Source organism: Talpa occidentalis, unplaced genomic scaffold (assembly GCF_014898055.3).
Source record: "Talpa occidentalis isolate TD23 unplaced genomic scaffold, MPIMG_talOcc4v2.1 talOcc4.16, whole genome shotgun sequence".
Taxonomy (NCBI): domain Eukaryota; kingdom Metazoa; phylum Chordata; class Mammalia; order Eulipotyphla; family Talpidae; genus Talpa; species Talpa occidentalis.
This window is the reverse complement of record NW_023601653.1, coordinates 50,619,553-50,634,599: the sequence shown is the minus strand read 5'-3', so window position 1 is coordinate 50,634,599 and position 15,047 is coordinate 50,619,553. Positions and strand designations below refer to the sequence as shown.

General features: G+C 38.0%; 1 protein-coding gene across 2 annotated transcripts in view; it reads right to left on the bottom strand.

Moving 5' to 3' along the window:
- Positions 1 to 3,420: 3,420 nt before the first annotated feature.
- Positions 3,421 to 15,047, bottom strand: part of INTS13 (integrator complex subunit 13) — a 37,969-nt gene continuing 26,342 nt past the window's right edge. For both annotated transcript variants that reach the window (XM_037514197.2, XM_037514198.1), the window contains exons 16-17: positions 4,631 to 4,766; positions 3,421 to 3,773 (exon numbers count right to left, since the gene is read on the bottom strand). In XM_037514197.2, coding sequence (XP_037370094.1) covers positions 3,734 to 3,773; positions 4,631 to 4,766 — 176 coding nt within the window. In that variant the 3' untranslated portion in view covers positions 3,421 to 3,733. The remainder of the gene's footprint in view (positions 3,774 to 4,630; positions 4,767 to 15,047) is intronic.

The following is a 15,047-nucleotide window of genomic DNA, read 5'->3' as shown; positions in this document are numbered from 1 at the left end:
TGGTCCAATTTTGCGTGCATATATTTACAATTACTCTTTTGGCTGGCAGACCCCTTTATCAATGTTTAATGACCTACTTTGTCTGTCTGTGGCTTAAAGTCTGTTTTGTAAGTATGGCCACCCTGTTCTCATTTGGTAGCTTTTGCTCTCAAACACTTGTAATATATCATCACACTCTCAGCCTGTAAGGTTTCTGCCAAGCCTTGGGGGCTCAATGGAAAGCTATAAGCCTTTTCTACAAGTTTTCTTTTTACACTTCAAAAAGTTTTCGTTTCACTTCAACGATAATGTGTCTCATAGAAGACCTCTTTGCTTAGTAACATGAGCTTTATGAACTTGGATATCCAAAACTCCCCTAGACTTGAGAAGTTGTCAGCCATTATTCTTGGACAACACTTTTCTGTCCCTTCTCTTTCTCTTCCCCTTCTGGAACTACAGAAATTCACAATTTGTTTCTTGTGATGGTATCCTATAGAACACCTACTATATAAACCTGTATTCTATATATAAACACCTACTTTCTTGACTTTTTTCCTTTTGCTTTTTTTTTTTTAAAGATTTATTTATTTATGCATACAAGAGTTGGGATACAGGCCATAGATGGGGGGGGGAAGATTCACCAGAGATAGTGGGGAACCTAACAGGCAGATTGACTGAAGTACACTGCTGAGGGGAGCAGCGAGCGAGTCAGGAGAGGTTGCTGCACCACGTGGGTTTCTCCTTGGCCAGCTGGGGATTGAACTTGTGCTGCAGTGGCTGTGGATTGCCTCATAGTGCGGAGCTTAACCCCTTGCGCCACCAGGGAGACCCTGTTTCAATTTTTTTATGATTTATTTATGCATATAAGAGCTGGGGTGTAGGCCAGAGGTGCGGGGAGATGAGAGGATTCACCAGCGACAGAGTGGAGAACAGAACAGGTGGTTCGACTGAAATACACTGCTGAGGGGAGCAGCGGGCAAGACAGGAGACGTCTGCTGCACCATGCGGGTTAGCTCCCTGGCTGGAGATTGAACTGGTGGGGCTTCGTAGTGCTGAGACTTAATTAACCCCTTGCATCACCAGGGAGGCCCTGTTCTCTAATTTCAAAGGCACTTTCTTCACAGATTTTCTTCTATTATGTTGATGTTCTCTATAGCATTTCCCATTTTTCATTGTAATCATTTCAATGTTTTTAAAATGACTTTCTCTCTGCTAAACTTCTCATTTTGTTCCTGTATTGTTTTCCTGATTGCATTGCACCATCTTTCTATGTTGGCATTTGAGTTTCCTTGAAACAGCTATTTTGAAGTCTTAAGTCCATGACTTTGGTCTTGCGTCCTATCTGCAGCTCTCTTGCTTCATTCTGATCGGAGTCATGGAGCTTATATGACTCAGTACTTTAGAAGGGGCAAGAAAGAAATGACTCTTGGCAGTGTCCCACTCATCTGGAGAAGCCATGTATATACCCCCACACTCTCTTTTTGTGAGAGAAACGATGGGCCAAGATCTCTCTTGGTCCCTTATATGCTGTGCCATCTTGGAGTAGAAGATTGTGCGTAGTCAAGCTGTTTCTCTTACTCCGATGCTTGTTATTTTTTTCCTCCAATGGTAATCTAAAACGTCTCAAAATTCTTCTGAATTTCCACAAAATCTCTCTTGTCTGTGGGCGACTGTCTAAAATGTTTCCAAGGGCTTTGGGAGTATGGCCAAGAGGGGCTGGAATTGATTCACAGGTCATTGTAGAGTCCACATCTGGGACTGAGATTGTCTGTCACTCAATGCAAAGATGGGTGTCTTCCCAGGAACTTGACATACAACGCTGGATACCACAGCTCTCTCAAAAACATTTTTGTCCATAGATAAACGTCAATTTTTTGTTGTTGGGGAGTGGGTAACAAAAACAGGGAACATCTTTAGCTATCATGATGTCTGAATCTTTTAATATAATTGAAAGTGTACCTGTTATCTCAAGGGTATCTTTGATTCCTGCAGCCATTAAATTTGGATGTGAGCTGATTCCAGTGTTGGATGGGTGATAAAAATTTTAATTTAAATGTTATCTACTAGCTTTAACCAGTAAACCCTTAATATGGATTCTGTTTTAAAAGAAGCAACAACTAACAGTCATCCTTCCATTTTTGTCTACAATGGTTACTTCACTAAGACAGTAATAAGTATCTCATACTAAGGCCAACCATAGTATGACACTCTCAGGAGGAGGGCTTGATTTTAGGTGCTTAAAATACATCTAATTCAGCATGTAAGAATGACCCACTGCTGAGGGGAGCAGTGGGCAAGACAGGAGACATAGAATCTTAACACCCAACAACACAGAATAATATAGAAAGTGAATGGTGAGTTAGTTTAAAAAAACAGTACCTAAATTGAAATGTAGATCAAACTGTCTACATGACAGTTAGCATGACCTAAACACATGGGAAAAGTATAAAATTGGGAATAAAAATGTATTTATCTAAAATACCTATCTAAAGATGGGCTGGGAAGGAAGATTTTTGGATCAAGAAATAAGCCCAGGATTTCAACTGGGCACAAGTTGAAAAATGGGTATCAAGAATAAGGTACAAAAAGTCAGACAGAACCCCTTCGGAAGTAAATACAACCCAGTAATTTAGTATTGGGTTACAGCTCTTTAAATGCTGCAGTCTAAGGTGGTAATTAGGCTGATCATGCTGTGTCTGACTTCTGTAGGTGTATATTTAAACACAGTGGTAACGAATAAAAATGGCTCTAGCTTACGGGAGCGGGCAGATGTAAAGGCAGAATGAGACAGGAGTTGGTAAATGAAAGAAGTGCATTTCACTGGAGAGACAAGGAAACCTGCTACAGAATCCATGTTTCAACATCAGTTGTTTTTTCTTATTGAAAACAGCAGTTAGAGATTTTTCCCTCCTCTCATAAACACTTGATGAAAAATGACAAGCCTAGAATTAGCACTTAACATCTTTCTAATAAAGAAATACAAGTAGATCACCAACCATGAATCCATGTAATCATGACATTTCTGAAAGATAAGACCAAGATTGTATTTCAGGAATAAGAACAAATAACTTAGTAATTTTCCTTTCTCCTAAATCTGTGATTTGGGTAATCTTCTCTATGCTTTTCTCTCCACATTAAAAGTCAGTGGACAGTGAATTTTTAGCGGAAAAAAAAAAGTAACATTATCCAAGATAGGAAAATATAAATTTACACCATCTGAAAAGTTTGCTTTTAAATGGACAACACACACACAGAATAACTTATAATACAAACCCCCCCAAAAAACCATTTTTTTAAATAAAAGCACTACATATATGTGCTATAATAGGCAAAATTTTAAATTACTGCTACAAATCTCACCTAATTCTGATAAAATTCTTAAAAATGTCTATGAGTAATCAGTGATTGGATATCTTTTTCCTAAAGGAATACTCCAGTATTTGTATTTGTTATTTTTAATTATTTTATTTGGCAAAGAGAAGCCTAAGAATTTTTTTAAAAACATTTCCAGACGGAATACCCTTTTACCATAAAATAAATTTGTGTTGATTTGGGAGGACAAATCTCAAATTTATATCTTTGACATATGTGCCAATTTTACAATTTATACAAAAAAGATAAAGTTGAAATATTTAAAAAATGTAAAAACCAGTCCAGGCAACATAACTATACAATCTTGCTGTAAAAGTACTTATATCAAATTCTGCCCAAAATATTTATGCAATATACTAAATTTAGTGCTTCAAGTCACTCTTCACTGCCGGCTGGCTTTTCCATTTTCTGTAGATTCCATTCTGAAAAATAGGAGGACAAAAATGAATAGGTAAAATAAAACACCCATTAAGTATCCACATTTTTTTCTCTTAAACTTTCACATGAAATTAAAATTTACAGTCATACAAAGTTAGGGTTCCTCTGGTAAGCTGAACTTCCTCACTTTGCCAATAAGGGAAAATTGAGGCCCAGAGAGGATGACTTTCCTGGGTTTCATGTCAAAGATCACTGTTTTTACTTTTTTCACTATCCCTCTTCAAGCAAAACTAAGGGGGGAAAAAAAATCTTTCATGTAATCAAGGACTGATTCCTTTTTCCACTAAAAAAAAGAATTTTCATTATCAATACATTTTTAAGAGAATTTGTTCTAAAAAAAAAAAAGGTAAAATAATCACACCTGAGATTTATGTAATTAAAGTCAACAGTCCTAAGTTGTTAGGGATATGAATCTATACCCCTAATACATATATAGTGTTTTAACCAACATTATCTTAGCAATATATTATAATATATATAACAAATAAATAAAATACATACAACAAATAAATAAAATCAATTAGTGAGTAGGGAAATAGTTTCCCCATAAATGTTTTATTCCATGTAGCATACTAAGTTTTTACTGTGATTTTTCTCTGTAAGCTATATACTGAGTATTGAAGAAAAATGCTTCAAAGAGTAAAAACATTCAAGCTTACAATCAATGTAATCATGTCTTTCACAAGCAACCACGAATCAAAGTTTACTGTTCTCTTTTTATAGGTAATATGTATCAGTTTGTATTAGCAATAAAAAGTGGAACACAACAATGTTTATTATTTTTTAAAACTTATAAAAATGATAATTAACAAAATTAATTTCTACTGTAAATAATACAAACCCATTTTCTTCTTTGAGATGTTGATATAACTCAGCTCTGTTATTTACAGAGTTCAAACGTCCAGCAAATTCCTGATGTTTTCTGGAGTTGGCAGTATTGATTCTATTACTCCATAAAGATAATAAGGACACTGGCCCTGGTGTTTTATTTGAAAGAAGAGAAAAAAAAGTAGACTAACTCATTATTTCAAAATTTACAAATTTACCTTTAATTTTATTCGTCATTTTATATAATTTAAGTACTAACATGATTCTTTCTTCTAAAATGTGCATGAGATCATCTGCTAGTTCAGTGATGGGCTGGAAGGGCTCAAAGGACTACAGATAAACTTACAATCACAACTAAGAATCACTAAGGAATCTCAATCACACCACAGTAAGGATACAATGTGAGATCAGTCAGGATAAAAGAGACAAAGACCACAGGAATTCTGCTACAGGCTTCCCCTGCTTCCCTCCAGCGTGGGTTCACAGAGAGTGCTTACTCCCTCCAGCAGCAAAAATTCAGCCAGGAGTCCTGACATAAAAGCCCATTTGAAACTCAAGACTCCAGGATTTCTACTTATAGGCATTCTCTGTCTCACTAATTCTAGATTCCATAAAGAAAGTTCAGATATAATTCAAATAATGTGGTCATTTAGGGACTGTTTCAAAAGCCAAGTTTTCAGATGCCAGCCAAGAGTCAAACTTGCTAACAGACTTTTTTACTGAGAATAGCATCAGGCCTGTTATGTTACCTCATTATTGCACAATGTGAAAAGGCAAAAAACCAAAAATCATCATAACAATTTTGAAAAGTAGAAAAAGTTAGAGGACTATTGCTACCTGAAGACTGTACTTGCAGTGATCATGGCATTTCTAATGGCAAAAGGGACAGATACATAGACCAAAGGAACATACAAGTGAACTTAGGAACATACTGCCACATATGCAATCAGTTGATTCCTGGCAAAGATACAAAGGCAATTCAATGAAGAAAAGACAGTCTTTTCCACTAATGCTGTTGGAAAAACTAGGACATTATACACAAAAATATTAACATTGACCCATACAAGGTAAAAAAAAAAATTCAAACTGCTTCATGGCTTAAATATACAATCTAAAACTATACAACTCCTAAAAGGAAACAGGAAAACATCTTTGTGACTTCAGGTGATGTCAACATTTGTAACATACCATACCAAACACACAATCAAAAAAGAAATCATCTGTATACGGGACTTCAATAAAATTAGAAATTTCTGTGTGCAAAGTCATTGTTAAGACAAGCCACAAGCTGGGGGAAAACACATGCAAATTGTAGATTTGGATCTAGAATAAAGAATTCTCAAAATTCGGCTCCCCTCCCCCGCCCACAGAGGCGGCACTCTCCGACCGGCAGAGAGGAGGAAACAACAAACCAAAACGGCCCACAAGAACAAAGGACGCAGCAAGCGGGACTGTGAGCGGAAAGGAACTATTGCAGCCACCACACCCCGTGAACGGGAGCTGAGGCGAACCCTGCAGGATCCGCCGCGGCGGTGAGCGAACGGCTCCTGGCGCCATTAGAGAAGAACAAAGACCCCGGGAGACGCGCACACAGCCCGGGCTGCCGGTAAGCTGGCGTGGAAACGCGGCGCGCTCGGCGCGCTTGAAAAGCAAGTGCAGATCAGGATCGCAGCTGCCCAGGTCCCCGCGCCTGCGACCTAGGCTTGCGGGGAGACGACCTAGGCTTGCGGGGAGACGCGTGGAGGTCCTCACTGACGTGAAGGTCCCTCCCTGAGTGAACAGGAACCAGGCGCCCAGGCACGGGAGCGGTGCAAAAGGCGCCATTCCCGCGCCACTGAACTGGGCTACAGCCCGCGTCCTGGAACTGAGGGCTTTGAACTGAGACCCGGGGCACGAAAATTCGGGGCGTGGTTTCTCCACGACGGTGGGGCACAAGGCAGACACAGCACCCCAAAGCTGTTGAGGTGTACCCTACCATTCCCGCTCTGTTCTCTGTACCACGGGGTGGGGGGAGGCGAAAAACAGTCCCCCAAGGACAATAGGAGAGATCTCTGGCGCCACCTAGCGACCAGGAAAAAAAAAAAGTCACTAACACCCTATAAAACAGGACATTTCTTAAGACTGCTTGAAAAGGGCAGAAGGTTTCTGGAGGACCCAGTGGCCAGCCGGGAAGTTATTCCATGCCAGGCCCCTTCCGACCAGCAGTCTGAGCCCACAGAGGGAGCAGGCACCCACGTCCGGGGCAGACCGGGTGCGCAGAAGAGTGTGCCTGAAACCGGAGGCGCAGGGACTGCATCCCGCTTCGCCATTTGAGAACAGGGACATTTCTTCAGTAAAAACTGCCTAAAACCAGCAGAAAGCTCCCCCAGAAGACAGAGATGGCTCCTGGAAGAGCCAGAGGGGAGCGGAGAAGTTCACCCAAGATGTCAGTCAGTCCGAGCAACACAGTGTCCCAACGCATACGACAAATTAGAAAACAGACAGTAGGGAGTAGAAGAACCACGTGCAACCTAACAACTCCTCAGGAAAGAAGCACACCACAAAAAGAAAACCACTCCCCAGATTGCAACGACAGCAACTTGGAAGAACTTCTGAGCCTTCCAGAAAGAGAATTTAAAATTGCCATGATTAAAAAAGTGATAGATCAGAAGAAGGAAATTGAGTCCCTAAAGAGGGAAGTAAGAGAAATGCAGGAGATCAAAGAATTAATGGAGGAACTAAAGAACTCTGGGAAAAGCAATGAAAGCAGAATAGATGAAATGGAAGAACGAATAAGTAATCTTGAAGACACAGAAATAAAAAGAACCAAAACAGAAAAGGAAAGAGAAGTACGAAGGAAAAAGAATGAAGAAAGACTTCGGGAACTATCTGACTCCATGAGGAAAGGAAATATAAGAGTTATAGGAATTCCAGAAGGAGAGGAGAGAGATGTAGGAACAGAGAAAATATTCATGGATATAATTGAAGAGAACTTCCCAAATGAGAAGAAGGAGCTGAAAATTGATATACAAGAAGCAAGAAGAACACCAAACTTCCACGACGAAAGGAAAAACACAGCAAGACACATAATAGTAAAGCTCCCAAGAATCCAGGACAAGGAAAAAATAATGAAGCTGACAAGAGGGAAGAAACAGATAACATTCAAAGGAAAACCAATCAGGCTGACATCAGACTTCTCTGAAGAAACACTACGGGCAAGGAGAGAGTGGAAGGACATAGTCAACAGACTCCAAGAAAACAGATGCCAACCAAGAATACTCTATCCCGCAAAGCTCTCTTTCCTCCATGAAGAAAGAATATGGACCTTCCCAGACAAAGAGAAACTCCGGAATTTCATTGCGACTAAACCCCCACTCCAAAAAATACTACAAGGAATCCTAAAGCCAGAACCTCAGAGTGACGAATAACAACGAAAGAAGACCAAAAAAAAAAAGTTATTAAAAGAATAAATAAATAAAATCAAAGGAAAGACAAACATAATGGCAAATACAGATGCTAACATATCAATATTAACTCTAAATGTAAATGGACTAAACTCTTCAATAAAAAGACACAGAGTTGCAGCCTGGATTAAGAAACAAAACCCAACCTTTTGCTGTCTCCAGGAAACACATTTAGCTACAAAAGATAAAAATAGGCTCAAAGTCAAAGGATGGAAAACAATCCTACAAGCAAATGGGCCAAAAAAGAAAGCAGGAACAGCTATACTTATATCAGATAAAACAGACTTCAAACTCAAAAAAATAAAAAGAGACCCCAATGGTCACTACATTATGATTAAGGGGACAATACTTCAAGAAGAAATAACACTCATTAACATATACTCACCAAACGAAAGAGCACCAAAATATATCAGACAACTGTTGTCCTCTCTGAAAACAGACATCAGAGAAAACACATATGTAGTGGGAGACTTCAACACACCACTATCAACAATGGATAGATCAACAAGACAAAAAATAAGTAAAGAAACTAAAGCTCTAAATAAGGACCTAGAGCATTTGGGCTTAACAGACATCTATAGAACACTAAACCCAAAAAAAACGGAGTACACATTTTTCTCAAGCGCACACGGATCATTCTCCAGGATCGATCACATACTGGGGCACAAGACAAACATCAACAGATACACCAAGATTGAAATCATACCAACCATCTTTTCTGACCACGAAGGCATCAAACTAGAAATAAATCATAAAAAGAAGGCAAGGAACTATCCTACCTCATGGAGATTAAAAGCCACACTACTGGAAGACCACTGGACTAACGAGGAGATCAAAGAAGAAATTAAAAAATTCTTTGAATTGAATGACAAGGAGGACACCAATATCCTAAATGTATGGGATGCAGCAAAAGCAGTAATAAGAGGAAAATATATAGCAATAGAAGCTCACATCAAAAAACAAGAAAGAACTCAAAGAAACAACCTCATCTCGAAGCTCAAAGATCTAGAAAAAGAACAACAAAAAAACCCCAGAACCAGTAGAAGAAAAGAAATAATAAAAACCAAAGCAGAAATAAATGAAATTGAAACTAAAAAAACAATCCAAAAGATCAATGAAACCAAGAGCTGGTTCTTTGAAAAAATCAATAAAATAGACAAACCCCTAGCCAGGCTCACAAAGGAAAAAAGGGAGAAAGCACAAATACACAGAATCATAAATGAAAGAGGAGAAATCACAACGGACACAGCAGAAATCAAAAGAATAATGAGTAACTACTATGAACAGTTATATGGAAACAAGTTCAACAATCTAGAGGAGATGGACAAATTCCTACAACTCTACAATCACCCAAAGCTAGATAAAGAAGAAATAGAACACCTAAACAGACCAATTACAAGCAGCGAAATTGAAATGGTAATTAAAAACCTCCCCAAAAACAAAAGCCCAGGACCTGATGGATTTACAAATGAATTCTACCAAACATTCAGAGACGAATTAGTGCCTATCCTTCACAAACTCTTCCAAAAAATTGAGAAGGAAGGGACAATACCAAACACGTTCTATGAAGCCAATATTACACTAATACCAAAACCGAATAAGGACAACACAAAAAAGGAAAACTATAGGCCAATCTCCCTAATGAACACTGATGCAAAAATCCTCAATAAAATTTTAGCTATCAGAATCCAACAATGTATCCATAAGATAATTCACCACGACCAAGTTGGATTCATTCCAGGGGCACAAGGATGGTTTAACATCCGAAAATCAATCAACGTTATCCAACACATCAACAAAAAGAAATATAAAAACCATATGATAATATCAATAGATGCTGAGAAAGCTTTCGACAAAGTGCAACACCCATTCATGATAAAAGCCCTTGAAATTCTTGGGATACAAGGAACATACCTCAACATCATAAAGGCCATCTATGACAAGCCAACAGCCAGTATCATTCTCAATGGTGAAAAGCTGAAAGCAATTCCATTAAGATCTGGAACAAGACAAGGATGTCCACTCTCACCACTGCTTTTCAATATAATACTGGAAGTCCTAGCCAGAGCAATAAGACAAGAGAAAGACATCCAAGGAATCCAAATAGGAAAAGAAGAAGTCAAACTATCACTATTTGCAGATGATATGATAATATACATAGAGAACCCCAAAATCTCCACAGAAAAACTAATTCAACTCATCAATCAATTCAGTAAAGTGGCAGGATACAAAATCAACACGCAAAAGTCAGTAGCCTTCCTATACACAAACAATAAATCTGAAGAAGAAGAAATCAAAAAAACCACCCCTTTTATTATCGAAACAAAAAAAATCAAATATTTGGGAATAAATCTAACAAAAGAGGTAAAGGACCTATACAAAGAAAACTATAAAACACTGTTAAAAGAAATAGAAGAAGACACAAAGAAATGGAAAGACATCCCCTGCTCATGGATTGGAAGAATAAACATTATTAAAATGGCCATCCTACCAAAAGCAATATACAGATTCAATGCTATTCCAATCAAAATCTCAATGGCATTCTTCAAAGAAATAGAACAATTATTGATGAAATTCATATGGAATCACCAAAAACCCCGAATAGCCAAAGCTCTCCTGAAAAAAAAAAAGAAGGAAATGGAGGCATCACACTCCCAGACTTCAAACTATACTACAAAGCCATAATCATCAAAACTGCATGGTATTGGAACAAGAACAAACATATAGACCAATGGAATCGAATAGAAAATCCAGAAATAAACCCACAGATTTATGGTCAACTAATCTTTGACAAAGGAGCAAAGACTATGCATTGGAGCAAAGAAAGTTTGTTCAATAAATGGTGCTGGGAAAACTGGGTCGCTACATGCAAAAGAATGAAGCTTGACCACTACCTCACACCATACACAAAAATCAACTCAAAATGGATTAAAGAACTAGACATAAGACCTGAAACCATAAAATACATAGAAGGAAATATAGGCGAAACACTACGGGATTTGCACATCAAAGACATCTTTACAGACACATCACCCAAAGCAGTGATAGTGAAGAGAAAGATAAACAGCTGGGACTACATCAAATTAAAGAGCTTCTGCACAGCAAAAGAGACAATAACAAAAACAAAGAGAAACCCCACCAACTGGGAGAACATTTTTGCACCCAACACTAATGATAAAGGACTGATCACAAAAATCTGCAAAGAGCTGATGAGACTTAGCAACAACAAAGAAAATAATCCAGTCAAAAAATGGGCAGAAGAGCTAAAAAGAAACTTCTCTGAAGAGGAAATGCAAATGGCCAACAGACATATGAAAAAATGTTCAACATCACTTGTAATCAGGGAAATGCAAATCAAAACTACCATGAGATACCATCTCACACCAGTGAGAATGGCACATATTGAAAAAACTAGCAACAACAAATGTTGGCGAGGATGTGGAGAAAAAGGAACTCTTGTGCACTGCTGGTGGGAGTGCAAACTGGTCCAACCACTATGGAGAGCTGTGTGGAGATTTCTGGACCTACTAAACATAGAGCTTCCATATGATCCAGCAATTCCACTCCTAGGTATTTACCCAAAGGACACAGAAACATCAATTCCAAAGAGCACCTGCACTCCTATGTTTATAGCAGCACTGTTTACAATAGCTAAGCTTTGGAAACAACCCAAATGCCCAAAAATAGATGACTGGATCAAGAAGATGTGGTACATATATACCATGGAATATTACTCAGCATTCAAAAAAGATAAACACATGCAATTTGCAGCAACATGGATGGCACTGGAAGGGATCATGCTCAGTGAAATAAGCCAAAAAGAAAAAGAAAAATACCGGATGGTCTCACTCATAGCAGGAATCTAGAAAACTTAAATAAGGGACCAGGAAAATGAATATAAGAAAGTAAAGTGAAAATCAAAATCAACAAAAAACTATGAACCAGAGACACTTTTTGGGGGGTGGGGGGCGGGAGGGGAAGGATTGGGGTCAGAATGGGGCATTTGCAATTGTATGGGGGAATATAAAAATAAAATTTAATATTTAAAAAAAAAAAAAAAAGAAATAACTGTATTAAAAAGAACTGAAATTCTACTGTAAAAAAAAAAAAAAAAAAAAAAGAATTCTCAAAATTCAACAATAAAAAACACACACAAGTTAAAAATAAGCAAACTATTTGCCGGGACCCTTCATAAAAGACGACTTACGTAGATGGCAAATAAACAAATGAAGAGATTTATTATCATACTTAGGAGAGAAATAAAATCAAACCCACAATGAAATACTACTACATAGCTATTAGAAGAGAGAAAAAAAACAATCCCAACAATTAAAAGTTCTGTCAGATGCAGGACCATAACTCTCATTACTGCTGATGGAATGTGCAATCTACAGCTGCCACTTTGGAGAAACAAGCTCTAGCAGTTTCTAATAAAGTTGTCTACACATAGAGGGTAAAAAAAAGCAACTGATAAACACAACACAAATGAATCACAAATGCAACATGCTATGTGAAATAAACCAAATTCAAAAGTTAGCATACTTGATTTTATTTATATTAAACTCTGAAAATGGCATAATTATAGGAAAAGAAAACATAAGTGGTTATGAGGGATGACTACAAAGGGGTACAAGGCTCTTCTGGGTGGTGGAGCTGTTCTACACTATATAAAATTTAAAAACATAGAGAGATATTTGGGAGAATTCAAAACAAGGGTGGTGAGAATTGTATAGGACTATAACCAAAACGAAAATGTATTCATTGTGCAAAAATGAAAAATGATGTAAAAAATATAAAAAAGAAAAGACATGTGAGAACTATGGGGATAACGCCTGAGGGAGAAAGCAAATATTGTACAAAAATTAACGATATAAGAAAATAATTAAAAAACAAAAAACGTTTTAAAAAAATAAGTTTTTTCTTTTATTCTAAAATCTGTTCACTGAAGTTCAGAAAACAACAAGGATATCAAATCATGCATAATATCACTGTTCTTAAATTATATACATTTTGTGCACAGTTTGGTTTTTCTGTTAATGCATCACACAGAGGCAACTGATAGATTTTCACCAAATCTAAAGGCCATGTTCGAAACAGCCCAATCTTACATGAAGAGTATGCAGCAGGCATAAATTTCACTTTAGAGAGTCCTGGGAAATCATTTTCTAAAGCAGGTGAAACAGATATTAATAAAAGATGCAACTTAGCTTGTAAGTTGCTGATAGGGGAGATGTGCAACTTAGCTTGTAAAATAGAGTAAGAAATAAGTTTCAAGAATCAGTTTCCAGTGAAATTTTGCAAGGGTCAATCCTGGTGTGTAATAAGTTGCTTCTCATATGGGCCATTCTACAGAAAGTTTCCAGGATGAAGAGCAACAGGATATATTTATTTCAGTTATAGCTGATGGGCCTTCCTGGTGGCACAAGGGGTCAAGCACCACACTATGCAGCAATCCACAGCCTCTGCAGCACGAGTTCAATCCCCGGCCCACCAGGGAGCAACCCACATGGTGCAGCAGACCTCTCCTGCCTCTCCCGCTGCTCCCCTCAGCAGTGTATTTCAGTCAGTCTGCCTGTTCTGCTCCCCAATCTGTCTCTGATGAATCCTTTCATCCGCCCCCATCTCTGGCCTGTACCCCAGCTCTTGTGCGCATAAATAAATAAATCTTTAAAAAAAATTATAGCTGATATTTCACGAAAGAAACATTTTAACAAAATGGAGATCATGGTCTGTATGGATTTATAAACTGCCTTAAGTTATATTCATTTATTTATTCATTCATTCAACAAATAATAACTTAATGACTACTATGGGCCATTGGATGATAGTGACATTACAATAGATATAAAAAAAAGTCACTGCCTTTAGAATGTTGCAGACAAATAGAGAGAAAGTGTTAAAAAGCACTGTCATTGCAGTACTATGAGTGATACCACTGTAGTAATCCTGGGAGGCAATGGAAGCACAAAAAATACTTTATCAATAGACATTTATTTAAATCCTATCATTTTCCAGCACCCTGTGAAATGCCTGAAAGGCAAACATGATAAAATCACCCTTGTCTCTCATTTCAGACATCAGAGAACTGGCTGGTACCAGCATGTTCCAGTAAACTGCCAAAATGACCAACACAGGGAAAGAGGAGAGGCACCTGCTTTATATTTTCTAGGCCTTTTGGAAAATGTGGAGTTGTTCCTTTGGCCAAGACATGCACATGGATGAGAAAAGTGATGTTGTAGGCATCAGGGGAGTGGGCAGTGTTGAAAGAGGACTGTGTACAAATGTCACCACAACATAACAGGAAGTAGACAGTGTGACCCAGCCTGCAGTTGGCAGTGCTGTAAACAAACAAGGAAAGGGCAGAATACCTGCTCAAAGAATCAAGTGTTCATATTGAACACATTAAGCAATCGAAGAGCTGAGATGTCCTGAAATGTGTGAAGAATGATCAGAAAGAAAAGGAACCAAAGCGGTAAAAGTACTTGGGTTGAACTGAAGCGCCAGCCTGCCCTCCCTAAAAGCTCGTGTGAGAACCAATGGGAAAGAGCCTGAGCTGCTGGAACCCAGTCCCTATGAATTCATGGCATGAGAGGGTTAAAAAGACAAACAAAAGACCTCTGGACTAAAAAGAAAGAAATCAGTGAAGTACAGAATGTATGACAATACACACACTACAATATATACATGCCTAGGATGAGCTGCCTATATATTCTGGCCAGCTCTGAGGGTTTACTGCTGTAAGAGACATAGTGGCAACAAATCACAGTACTTTGCCACAGCATTCCCCATTTATCCTAAAAGACTAAATCGAGTACCTTCAGGATAATTAAGGCCTTCAATATCTTCAGGCACTCCCAAGATCAAATCATATTCTTGATGCTCAGAATTCTTTCAAGAGGAAATTAAGCTTTTCAATTTATAAATAAGAGATAGGAGGCTTTACAATGAAAATATTACTTATAATACCTTCAGTCAAACTCATTTGGC